Source organism: Pan troglodytes, chromosome 15 (assembly GCF_028858775.2).
Source record: "Pan troglodytes isolate AG18354 chromosome 15, NHGRI_mPanTro3-v2.0_pri, whole genome shotgun sequence".
NCBI classification, from domain to species: Eukaryota; Metazoa; Chordata; class Mammalia; order Primates; family Hominidae; genus Pan; species Pan troglodytes.
In genome coordinates this window covers 37495828-37508581 of record NC_072413.2, presented here as the reverse complement: position 1 = coordinate 37508581, position 12754 = coordinate 37495828, and the positions used below count along the sequence as shown (strand labels likewise).

At 38.7% G+C, this 12754-nt stretch overlaps 1 protein-coding gene across 10 annotated transcripts in view; it reads right to left on the bottom strand.

Annotated features, from left to right (window-relative positions):
- The window catches only part of MIA2 (MIA SH3 domain ER export factor 2), a 114861-nt gene that overhangs the window by 83872 nt on the left and 18235 nt on the right, over positions 1–12754 (bottom strand). For 6 of the 10 annotated variants that reach the window (XM_063792866.1, XM_063792870.1, XM_063792868.1 and 3 more), the window contains exons 5-7: positions 11891–12109; positions 11686–11786; positions 5843–5998 (exon numbers count right to left, since the gene is read on the bottom strand). In XM_063792866.1, coding sequence (XP_063648936.1) covers positions 5843–5998; positions 11686–11786; positions 11891–12109 — 476 coding nt within the window. The remainder of the gene's footprint in view (positions 1–5842; positions 5999–11685; positions 11787–11890; positions 12110–12754) is intronic. The other 4 variants (XM_009427730.5, XM_009427726.5, XM_009427727.5 and 1 more) reach the window with 1 other exon arrangement.

The window sequence follows — 12754 nt, the reverse complement described above, 5'->3', positions numbered from 1 at the left end:
AACATGCTAACCAGTAAACTTTGTTCACAACCTAGACACTGATTTCCCTTATGAAGGGCCCCATTGCAAAGCTGTAAGTACTAGTTACTCCCTTTTAATTAAACAGGCAGTGTCACAGACTTTAAGATTTACTCTTTTGGAAGAAAATCAAAATTGTGGAGCCACATCTTTAATCTCTGTACTAGTGATGTAAGAGTTGTTCTCAGAACATATTGAATCAGGAACTACCTGTTGAACAATAGCTGGATAATTTCCATTGTATATTCTGTGAATAAATGAAGCATTCTACTTAAGAATATATAAACATTAGAACTCAAAGAGGCTCCTCAATTGTAAAATAGAAAAAAAAGCAGTGTTAAAAATAGAACCACCATTCGACCCAGCAATGTCATTACTGGGTATATACCCAAAGAAAGTAAATCGTTCTAACAAAAGACACATGCACTCTCATGTTCATTGCAGCACTATTCACAATAGCAAAGACATGGACTCACCCTAGGTGCCCATCAATGGTGCATTGGATAAAGAAAATGTGGTACATATACACTATGGAATACTATGCAGCCATAAAAATGAAATCATGTTCTTTGCAGCAACATGGATGCAGATGGAGGCCATTATCCTGAGCGAATTAACGTAGAAACTGCAAACCAACTATCACATGTTCTCACTTATAAGTGGCAGCTAAATCTTGGGTACGTACAGACATAAAGATGAGAAAAATAAACACTAGGGACTCAAAAATGAGGAAGGGAGCAGGTCAAGGACTGAAAAACTTCCCACTGAATACTATGTTCACTATCTGGATGACAGAATCAATAGAAGCCCAAATCTCAGCATCACGAAATCAACCCTTGTAACAAACCTGTACATGTACCCCTTGAATCCAAAATAAACATGGAAATAAGAAAGAAAGGAAGGGCTGGGCGTGGTTGGCTCACACCTATAATCCCAGCACTTTGGGAGGCCAAGGCGGGCGAATCACACGAGGTCAGGAGTTCGAGACCAGCCTGGCCAACATGGTGAAACCCCGTCTCTACTAAAAAATACAAAAAATTAGCTGGGCATGGTGGTGTGCACCTGTAATCCCAGCTATTTGGGAAGCTAAGGCAGCAAAATCATTTGAACCCAGGAGGCCGAGATTGCAGTGAGCTGAGATCACACCACTGCACTCCAGCCTCGGTGACTGAGTGAAACTCTGTCTCAGAAAAAAAAAAAAGAGAGAGAGAGAGAGGGGAAGGAAGGCAAATAAAGGAAAAGAGAAAATAAGAGGGAAGGAAAGGAAAGGAAAGGAAAAGAAGAAAGAAAAGAAAAGAAAGATGCTGGGCATGATGGCTCAAGCCTATAATCCTAGCACTCTGGGAGACTAAGGCAGAAGGATTCCCTTGAGCTCAGGAGCTCCAGACTGGCCTGGGCAAGATAGTGAGCTCTCGTCTCTACAAAAAATTTAGAAAAAAAAAAAAAAAGAACAATCCATCAAGATCAAGTTGGCTTTATCCCTGGGATGCAAGGCTGGTTCAACATACACAAATCAATAAATGTAATCCATCACATAAACAGAAACAAAGACAAAAACCACATGATTATCTCAATACATGCAGAAAAGGCCTTCGACAAAATTCAACAGCCCTTCATGCTAAAAACTCTCAATAAACTAGGTATTGATGGGACATATCTCAAAATAATAAGAGCTATTTATGACAAACCCACAGCCAATATCATACTGAAAGGGCAAAAACTGGAAGCATTCCCTTTGAAAACTGGCACAAGACAGGGATGCCCTCTCTCACCACTCCTATTCAACACAGTGTTCGAAGTTCTGGCTAGGGCAATCAGGCAAGAGAAGGAAATAAAGGGTATTCAGTTAGGAAAAGAGGGAGTCAAATTGCCCCTGTTTGCAGGTGACATGATTGTCTATTTAGAAAACCCAATCGTCTCAGCCCAAAATCTCCTTAAGCTGATAAGCAACTTCAGCAAAGTCTCAGGATACAAAATCAATGTGCAAAAATCACAAGCATTCTTATACACCAATAACAGACAAACAGAGAGCCAAATCATGAGTGAACTCCCATTCACAATTGCTTCAAAGAGAATAAAATACCTAGGAATCCAACTTACAAGGGATGCGAAGGACCTCTTCAAGGAGAACTACAAACCACTGCTCATTGAAATAAAAGAGGACACAAACAAATGGAAGAACATTCCATGCTCATGGATAGGAAGAATCAATATTGTGAAAATGGCCATACTGCCCAAGGTAATTTATAGATTCAATGCCATCCCCATCAAGCTATCAATGACTTCCTTCACAGAATTGGAAAAAACTACTTTAAAGTTCATATGGAACCAAAAAGAGCCCACATTGCCAAGACAGTCCTAAGCAAAAAGAACAAAGCTGGAGGCATCATGCTACCTGACTTCAAACTATACTACAAAGCTACAGTAACCAAAACAGCATGGTACTGGTACCAAAACAGAGATATAGACCAATGGAACAGAACACAGGCCTCAGAAATAACACTACACATATACAACCATCCGATCTTTGACAAACCTGACAAAAACAAGAAATGGGGAAAGGATTCCCTATTTAATAAATGGTGCTGGGAAAACTGCTAGCCATATGTAGAAAGCTAACTGGCTAGCCATATGTAGAAAGCTGAAACTGGATCCCTTCCTTACACCTTATACAAAAATTAATTCAAGATGGATTAAAGACTTAAATATTAGACCTAAAACCGTAAAAACCCTAGAAGAAAACCTAGGCAATCCCATTCAGGACATAGGCATGGGCAAGGACTTCATGTCTAAAACACCAAAAGCAATGGCAACAAAAGCCAAAATTGACAAATGGGATCTAATTAAACTAAAGAGCTTCTGCACAGCAAAAGAAACTACCATCAGAGTGAACAGGCAACCTACAGAATGGGACAAAATTTTTGCAATCTACTCATCTGACAAAGGGCTAATATCCAGAGTCTACAAAGAACTCAAACAAATGTACAAGAAAAAAATAAACAACCCCATCAACAAGTGGGTAAAGGATATGAACAGACACTTCTCAAAAGAAGACATTTATGCAGCCAAAAGACACATGAAAAAATGCTCATCATCACTGGCCATCAGAGAAATGCAAATCAAAACCACAATGAGATACTATCTCACACCAGTTAGAATGGTGATCATTAAAAAGTCAGGAAACAACAGGTGCTGGAGAGGATGTGGAGAAATAGGAATGCTTTTACACTGTTGGTGGGACTGTAAACTAGTACAACCATTGTGGAAGACAGTCTGGAGATTCCTCAAGGATCTAGAAGTAGAAATAGCATTTGACCCAGCCATCCTATTAGTGGGTATATACCCAAAGGATTATAAATCATGCTGCTATAAAGGCACCTGCACACGTATGTTTATTGCAGCACTATTCACATTAGCAAAGACTTGGAACCAACCCAAATGTCCAACAATGATAGACTGGATTAAGAAAATGTGGCACATATACACCATGGAATACTATGCAGCCATAAAAAAGGATAAGTTCATGTCCTTTGTAGGGACATGGATGAAGCTGGAAACCATCATTTTGAGCAAACTATCGCAAGAACAAAAAACCAAACACCTCATATTCTCACTCATAGGTGGGAATTGAACAATGAGAACACATGGACACAGGAAGGGGAACATCACACACCAGAGCCTGTCGTGGGGTGAGGGGAGGGGGAGGGAGAAGCACTAGGAGATATACCTAATGTAAATGACAAGTTAATGGGTGCAGCACACCAACATGGCACATGTATACATATGTAACAAACCTGCATGTTGTGCACATGTACCCTAGAACTTAAAGTATAATTTAAAAAAAGAAAAAAAAAACAAGAAACGGGGAAAGGATCCCCTATTTAATAAATGGTGCTGGGAAAACTGGCTAGCAATATGTAGAAAGCTGAAACTGGATCCCTTCCTTACACCTTATACAAAAATTAACTCAAGATGGATTAAAGATTTAAATGATAGACCTAAAACCATAAAAACCCTAGAAGAAAACCTAGGCAATACCATTCAGGACATAGGCATGGACAAGGACTTCATGAATAAAACACCAAAAGCAATGGCAACAAAAGCCAAAATTGACAAATGGGATCTAATTAAACTAAAGAGCTTCTGCACAGAAAAAGAAACTACCATCAGAGTGAACAGGCAACCTAAAGAATGGGAGAAAATTTTTGCAATCTACCCATCTGACAAAGGTCTAATTTCCAGAATCTGCAAAGAACTTAATAAAATTTACAAGAAAAAATCAAACCATTTCATCAAAAAGTGGGCAAAGGATATGAACAGACACTTTTCAAAAGAAGACATTTATGCAGCCAACAGACACATGAAAAAATGCTCATCATCACTGGCCATCAGAGAAATGCAAATCAAAACCACAATGAGATACCATCTCACACCAGTTGAAATGGTGATCATTAAAAAGTCAGGAAACAACAGGTGCTGGAGAGGATGTGGGGAAATAGGAATGCTTTTACACTGTTGGTGGGACTGTAAACTAGTTCAACCATTGTGGAAGACAGTGTGGCGATTCCTCAAGGATCTGAAACTAGAAATACCATTTGACCCAGCGATCCCATTACTGGGTATATACCCAAAGGATTATAAATCATGCTACTATAATGACACATGCACACGTATGTTTACTGCGGCACTATTCACAATAGCAGACTTGGAACCAACCCAAATGTCCATCAATGACAGACTGGATTAAGACAATGTGGCACATATACACTATGGAATACTATGCAACCATAAAAAAGGATGAGTTCATGTCCTTTGCAGGGACATGGATGAAGCTGGAAACCATCATTCTGAGCAAACTATTGCAAGGACAGAAAACCAAACACCACATGTTCTCACTCATAGGTGGGAATTGAACAATGAGAACGCTTGGACACAGAGTGGGGAACATCACACACCGGGGCCTGTCATGTTGGCTGGGGGATAGGAGAGGGATAGCATTAGGAGAAATACCTAATGTAAATGATGAGTTAATGGTGCAGCAAACCAACACAGCACATGTATACACATGTAACAAAACTGCATGTTGTGCACATGTACCCTAGAACTTAAAGTATTTAAAAAAAAAAAAAAAAAAAACTAGCCAGGCATGGTGGCACATGCCTGTAATCCCAGCTACTCAGGTGCCTGAGGTGGGAGGATTGCTTCAGCCCAGCAGGCTGAGGCTGCAGTGAGCTGTGATAGGGCCACTGTACTCCACCCTGGGTGACAGAGCAAGACCCTGTCTCAAAAAATAGAAAAAAAAGGGAAAGAGAGAGAAAAGAAAAGTGCTAAGGGGAAATAAATTTTCAAAAGACATCCATTAAATTTTCAGATTACTTTTGCCAAGGCTCCTTGCAGAGATTTGAAAGAGATACTCTCCCTCTCTTTCCATTGTTGAATCAGGAGAGTCAGTATACTAGTAGCTGTCCAAAATCTGCCTCCTTGGCTGGGCGGTCTGGACTGGGTGGAACTGCTTCTCTAGATTCCTCCTCACTGGTCAGGGCATCTCTGAAGGAAAGGTAAGAGCCCCAGTTAGGGGCTTACAGACAAAACCCCCATTTCCCTGGGACAGAGCACCTGGGGGAAGGGGCGGCTGTGGGCAGAGCTTCTGTGGATTTAATCGTTCCTGCCTGCCGGCTCTAAAGAGAGCAACTGATCCTAACAAGAGGGATTCTATCAGCACAGCGCACCAGCTCTGCTAAGGGGCAGACTGCTTCCTCAAGTAAGTTCCTGACCCCCGCGCCTCCTGACTGGGAGAGACCTCCCAACAGGGGTCGACAGACACCTCATACAGGAGAGCTCTGGCAGGCATCAGGCCGGTGCCCCTTGATGAAGTGTCCAAAGGAAGGAGCAGACAGCAGTCTTTACTGTTGTGCAGCCTCCACTGGTGATATCCAGACGAACAGGGTCTGGAGTGGACCTCCAGCAAACTGCAGCAGACCTGCAGAAGAGGGGCCTGACTGTTAGAAGGAAAACTAACAAACAAAGCAACATCAACATCAACATAAAGGACCCACACACAAAAACCCCATCCAAAGGTCACCAGCCTCAAAGATCAGAAGTAGATAAATCTATAAAGATAAGGAAAAACCAGCACAAAAACGCTGAAAATTCCAAAAACCAGAATGCCTCTTCTCCTCCAAATGATTGCAAGTCCTCTCCAGCAAGGGCACAAAACTGAACAGAGAATGAGATTGATGAATTCACAGAAGTAGGCTTCAGAAGGTGGGTAATAACAAACTCCTCTGAGCTAAAGGAGCATGTTCTAACCCAGTGCAAGGAAGCCAAGAACCTTGATAAAAGGTTACAGGAAATGCTAACTAGAATAACTATTTTAGAGAGGAACAAATGACCTGATGGAGCTGAAAAACACAGCATAAGAACTTCGTGAAGCATACACAAATATCAATAGCTAAATCAATCAAGAGGAAGAAAGGATATCAGAGACTGAAGATTAACTTACTAAAATAAGGCGTGAAGACAAGATTAGAGAAAAAAGTATGAAAAGGAACAAACAACACCTCCAAGAAATATGGGACTATTTGAAAAGACCAAATCTATGATTGGTTGGTGTACCTGAAAGTAATGGAGAGAATGGAACCAAGTTGGAAAACACACTTCCAGATATTATCCAGGAGAACTTCCCCAACCTAGCAAGGCAGGCCAACATTTAAATTCAAGAAATACAGAGAACACCACTAGCATATTCCTCAAGAAGAGCAACCCCAAGACACATAATCATCAGATTCACCAAGGTTGAAATGAAGGAAAAAATGTTAAGGACAGCCAGAGGGAAAGGTCAGGTTACCTACAAAGGGAAGCCCATCAGACTAACAGCAGATCTCTCTGCAGAAATCCTATAAGCCAGAAGAGAGTGGGGGCCAATATTCAACATTCTTAAAGAAAACAATTTTCAACCCAGAATTTCATATCCAGCCAAACTAAGCTTCAAAAGTGAAGGAGAAATAAAGTCCTTTACAGACAAGCAAATGCTGAGGGATTTTGTCACCAACAGGCCTGCCTTACAAGGGCTCCTGAAAGAAGCACTAAATATGGAAAGGAAAAACTGGTACCAGCCACTGCAAAAACACACCAAAATATAAAGACTAATGACATTATGAAGAAACTGCATCAACTAATATGCAAAATAACCAGCTAGCATCATGACAACAGGATCAAATTCACACATAACAATATTAACCTTAAATGTAAATGGGCTAAATACCCCAATTAAAAGACAGAGACTGGCAAATTGGATAAAGAGTCAAGACCCATCAGTGTGCTGTATTCAGGAGACCCATCTCACGTGCAAAGACACACATAGGCTCAAAACAAAGGGGTGGAGAAAGATTTACCAAGCAAATGGAAAGCAAAAAAAAAGCAGGAGTTGCAATCCTAGTCTCTGATAAAACTGTCTTGAAACCAACAAAGATCAAAAAAAAAGAGAAGGGCATTACATAATGGTAAAGGGATAAATGCAACATGAAGAGCTAACTATCCTAAATATATATGCACCCGATACAGGAGCACTCAGATTCATAAAGCAAGTTCTTAGAGACCTACAACGAGACTTAGACTCCCACACAATAATACTGGGAGACTTTGATGCCCCACTGTCAATATTATGACAGATCAACAAGACAGAAAATTAACAAGGATATTCAGGACTTCAACTCAGCTCTGGACCAAGCCGACCTAATAGACATCTACAGAACTCTCTAACCCAAATCAACAGAATATTTTTCTCAGTACCACATAACACTTAATTAGAAGTGAAACACACCTCAGCAAATACAAAAGAATGGAAATCATAACAGTCTCTCAGACCACAGTGCAATCAAACTAGAACTCAGGATTAAGAATCTCACTGAAAACCAACTTGATTACCGTTAAAGCTCAGATAAGTTTTCTTTCTAAAATTTCTTGAATTGTTGCTTCCTTCTCTTCATTTACCTTCTCTCCTTCTGGAAATTCTATTCTTGGCATAAGTCTCTTGGCTTGTTCTATATTTTCTTTTTTTACTCATAATTCCTATTTATGTTTATTTTTCTTTTTTAGATAGTTTCTATATTTGAACTTGCAAAACACTTATTCAGTTTTCAGTAGTGCTGATTCCAATTTCTTCACATTTTTGGAATCTTAAAAATTAAAAATCATTTTTTTCCAAAACCTTTTGCTTTCTCATAATTTCTTTGTTATATTTTTTTTAAAAAGCTGCCTCCTTTAATTTTCCATTGCTTTTGATGTGATGGAATCATTTAAGAAATATCATTTTAGTTTTCAAAAGAAAAATGTAGTGTTGATCCCTAGTACTTGAACATTACAAAGCAAGTATGTTCTGCACAAAATCTACCTGAAACTACAATGAATTGGAAGAATTACCTAAAATATTTAGACAAGAAGAAAAGGAAACCTTTCACCTAAATGTAACTGGAAAATTGCTCAAATTTTCCATTTACTACAGCTATTCAAATTTATACTATGGGTGCTTAATAGATACATTCAGATTGTTAGAATCCTAGATCTAGCAGGAACTCTCAGAATATTTAGTCTGAAGATTATGAACTTAAAGCCCTGTAGAGACCAAGCAGTTGACATAAATGTAGGAAAATGGAGAGTCCATGTCTATGTAAGCAAGCACTAACCAACTTGAGTTTCTTTTTGCTCCAGAAAAATTGGCAACTATGTATCACAGTCTTCTACTTTTTCAAGAGAACCCAGAAATTCAGATTTTAATATGAGCTCACCTTTTAAATGTTGACAACTGATTCATAATTTTCTTAGACAATACAAAGCCAGTTTTGACCAGCAGCCTGTGATCTCATCTCGGCTTCTGATATTGGAGTTTTCAAACTGGAACTCCTTCCCAGACAATAAGTGACTTTCCAAGATCACAAGATAATTAACATAAATTTAAATTCAATATTTTCATGTCTAAATAATTTCAACCAAAATTGTCCAAGTAAAATGTATTTGACTATGTTTACTGAGTCCACAAAAATAAGCATATTTAGTATAGACTTGATTAAATAAGCACTTTATATAGAAGTGAGTATCATGTGTTGATCAGCAAATTATCTGTTCAATTATTTAACTTCATTCATATAATTTGTGGAGGAGGGGGTTAAGAGGTCAGCAAGACATACCAAAAAGTAGAATTAATTCCATGAGGAGTTGAAAGTTTTATTATGGACTATTTTGTAATTATCATTATTGTTAGTTTTTCTTTTCTCCTAACCTGGGACAGATTTCTAACTTTTTCTGTTTTTGTTTTGTTTGTTTGTTTGAGACGGAGTCTTACTCTATGGCCCAGGCTGGAGTGCAGTGGCATGATCTTGGCTCACTGCAACCTCCGCTTCCCAGGTTCAAGCAATTCTTGTGTCTCAGCCTCTCAAGTAGCTGGGATTATAGATGCGCGCCACCACGGCCAGCTAATTTTTGTATTTTTTGTAGAGACGAGGTTTCACCATGTTGGCCAGGTTGGCCTTGAACTCTTGACCTCAACTGATCGGCCCACTTTGGCCTCCCAAAGTGCTGGGATTACACTCAGGCCTGTAGGCCTGAGCCACCATGCCCAGCCTAATGAACGTTTTATAATCAACATCTTCAACACCAAATCATACAGAATGAATTAATGATTTCTCTGAGCTTATTTATCATGTAATGTCAACTCTCTTGAATCAAGCAAAAAAAAAATTAAGTGAGGAAGAGGCCTCTGAAAGCAAAATGATGTATGCTATTAAGCCCAGTTTTCACAAAGACTCAATGGCACCACCATCTAACAGGTCCCCCAAGCTAGAAACCTCATAAGTTATCAGGTCCCCGAGCTGGAAACCTGGTATCCTCACTTTTCCTTATAATTCTCCATGCTGCATTCAGTCAGTCATTAAATCCAACGATTCTGTCTACAAAAGATCTATCCAATTTGTCCTTCCAATCATTTCGACTGCCACCATCGGATGTTAGACCAGAGGCTAAAAAATGTGGTTAGTGGGCCAAATCCCACTCACAGAATACTTTTTCTGAACTGCATGGTGTTTTATTTTACTCTGAATATTTGCCAGTATTAAAAATTGTGAGATTTCACACACAAAAATCCAGATTTCCAGGTTTTCTTGAAAATCAGAGCATCTGGGAAACTAGGCTGAAGGCAAGTAGTACCTTTATCCTTTAGACAGCGCATACAATCTCTAGTTGGCTACAGTTCTCACCTTTACCCACACTTCACTCATTTCATTTGAGTTAGTATACCCTGATTTGGATTTTCGCTATTTCCTCATTTTCAGAACTAATGCAACAGCTTCTTGACTGGACTCCCTGCCTCTGGTCTTTACCCCTTTAATCTTTATTTGACAGCATTGATAGACTTTATAAATCAAACTTTTTCATTTTACTCCCTGCTTAAAATTCAATAGTGCCCCATCATCTACAAGATAGAGTTGAACTCCCTATTATTTGACCCCTCTGTACTTCTTCAACTTCAGCCTATGTTCAATCAAACTCAATTGCTTATTGTGCTCCAGAAGTGCCATATTCTCTCCCACTTCACTACTTTAAAAGTGCTCTTCTCAACCTAGAATGCCTATCCTTTCTTTGTCTGGCTAACTCCTACTCTTCCTTCAAAATCAGCTCAAATATGATCTTCTCTGGGACACTCTCCCAGGCTCCTTCTCCCCACCCTCTCTACCTAACACTCCCAATCAATCTACTAGGCAGCTACTCCTGCATATCAGTAGCACCCTGTGACTATTATAGCACTATATTAAAATTATTACTTTTTTATCTGTGTCCTCCAACTAGAGTGAGCTCCTTGAAGACAACCACTATTAAATTTCAGCTTAGAACATAAATAAGAAGATAAAAGTGCTTCCTCAATTATTTCTATCATAGCAGTAGATGAGAAAAGGAACATTTGTAAAAGATCTCTTATATGCCAAGTACTACAGCTAGTCCTTTTGCAATATCTCATTTAATAGTAAAATTTACAAGTGAAAATAGAATTTGGAATTTCAGTTACAGCTTGGTTAAATTTTGATATATTAGTTGCTTTTGTACTCCAACATTATACCATTTTGAGGTTACAACTCTCAATTGAATACAAACAAGTTGCTTTTCATTTTCAGTTTTTTTCGTTTAGTTTTTTTTTTTTTTTTCTTTTTTAAGAGATAAGGTCTAGCTATGTTGCCCAGACTGGTCTCAAACCCTTGGGCTCACTCTTCCCTTTTATTCTCCTTGTTACATTCAGTAAAAGGATCCTCCTGCCTCAGCCTCCTAAGTAGTGGGAACTCCAGGCACACACCACCACACCCAGCTCTAGTTCCTATTATTCCTGAGTTAACTTATTTAGTACCTAACTTTCCCTAATTTGAAAAATGGGGAGGGTGGAGTAAAAAGCAAACACCGCTCAAGATCAACATCAACAAAACTTAGGGAAATGTTTTTAAAAATCAATATCCATTTGACAAAACATTCATATAAAGAGAAATCTTACAGGTAAGATGTCACGGAAAGAGAAACATTATATAAACATTAAACAGGGAGGATTCATTCAAACATATTTTGTAGCCACTCTTATATTTAGCAAAATAGGTAAAATTATTGCAAAAGGTTTAAAAGGCAAAAACTTACCCTTTCTGTAAGAATTACAATTGGTGAAAATGCAGAATTCATGAAATCATAAACATCAATTTGGAATAAGTATTTCAGAATCTGAAACTCAGAAGCATCTTCTGTTGATTTATAAATAAAAATATGTTAGCATGATATTATATAACTTCTGATTCTAATTTCTTCCTTAATTGATGCATTAGAGAATAAATAACCTGTTTCTTACCTTTCTGAGAAATATAATTTTGAGAAGACAAAGAGTTATCAGTTGAAACCATCTGACTATTTAGCAGGGTATTTTCCACAGATCTGTCTATCTCCACCAGAGCAGGCCCTTCGGTGTCTACTGATGGTTTTGAATTTTCATCACTATCTTTAGAAGATGAGGGTTCAAAATATACTTCTTCGTGAATTCTCGTAGGTAACTCTATGTTAGAGACCATATCTACAAATAAATAAAAAGAAATGTGTTTTTCCAAAATACTTGCTTTGTTGAGGGCTCCCCTTTTGTTTTCTAGGCAGGTCATTTTTCTGAACTTTTGTGGGTCATTATGATACTTCGTTAAAGAAAGGACACACTAAAACATAAATTGTATCCTGTATTAGTTCCTATTGCTAGTAAGATAAATTACCAAAACTTGGTGGTTTAAACAATGCAAATGTATCCTCTTAGAGTTCTGGAAGTCAGAAATTCTAAAACCAAGGTGTTAAAGTTGTCAAGGCTGCATTCCTTCAGGAGGCTCTAGGGCAGAATCTATTTCCTTGCTTTTTCTGCTTTCTGGAGGCCTCCTGCATTCCTTGACTCATGGCCCCATCCTCCATTTTCAAAGCCAGCAGTGTAGCATCTTCTAATCTCTGTCTGTCTTACTCTGATACCCCTGCCTTCCTCTTATAAGTAGCCTTGTAATTATATTAGACACACAAGGATAATCTCTCCATTTCAAGATCCCTAATCACATCTGCAAGGTCCTTTCCACCATGTAAAGTAACATATTCTCAGGGTCTGGGGGTTAAGATATAGACATCTTTTAGGGGGCTTTTATTCAGCCTACTACATAGCCTTTTCTTTATTCCTCAGCCAAGGAAGAAT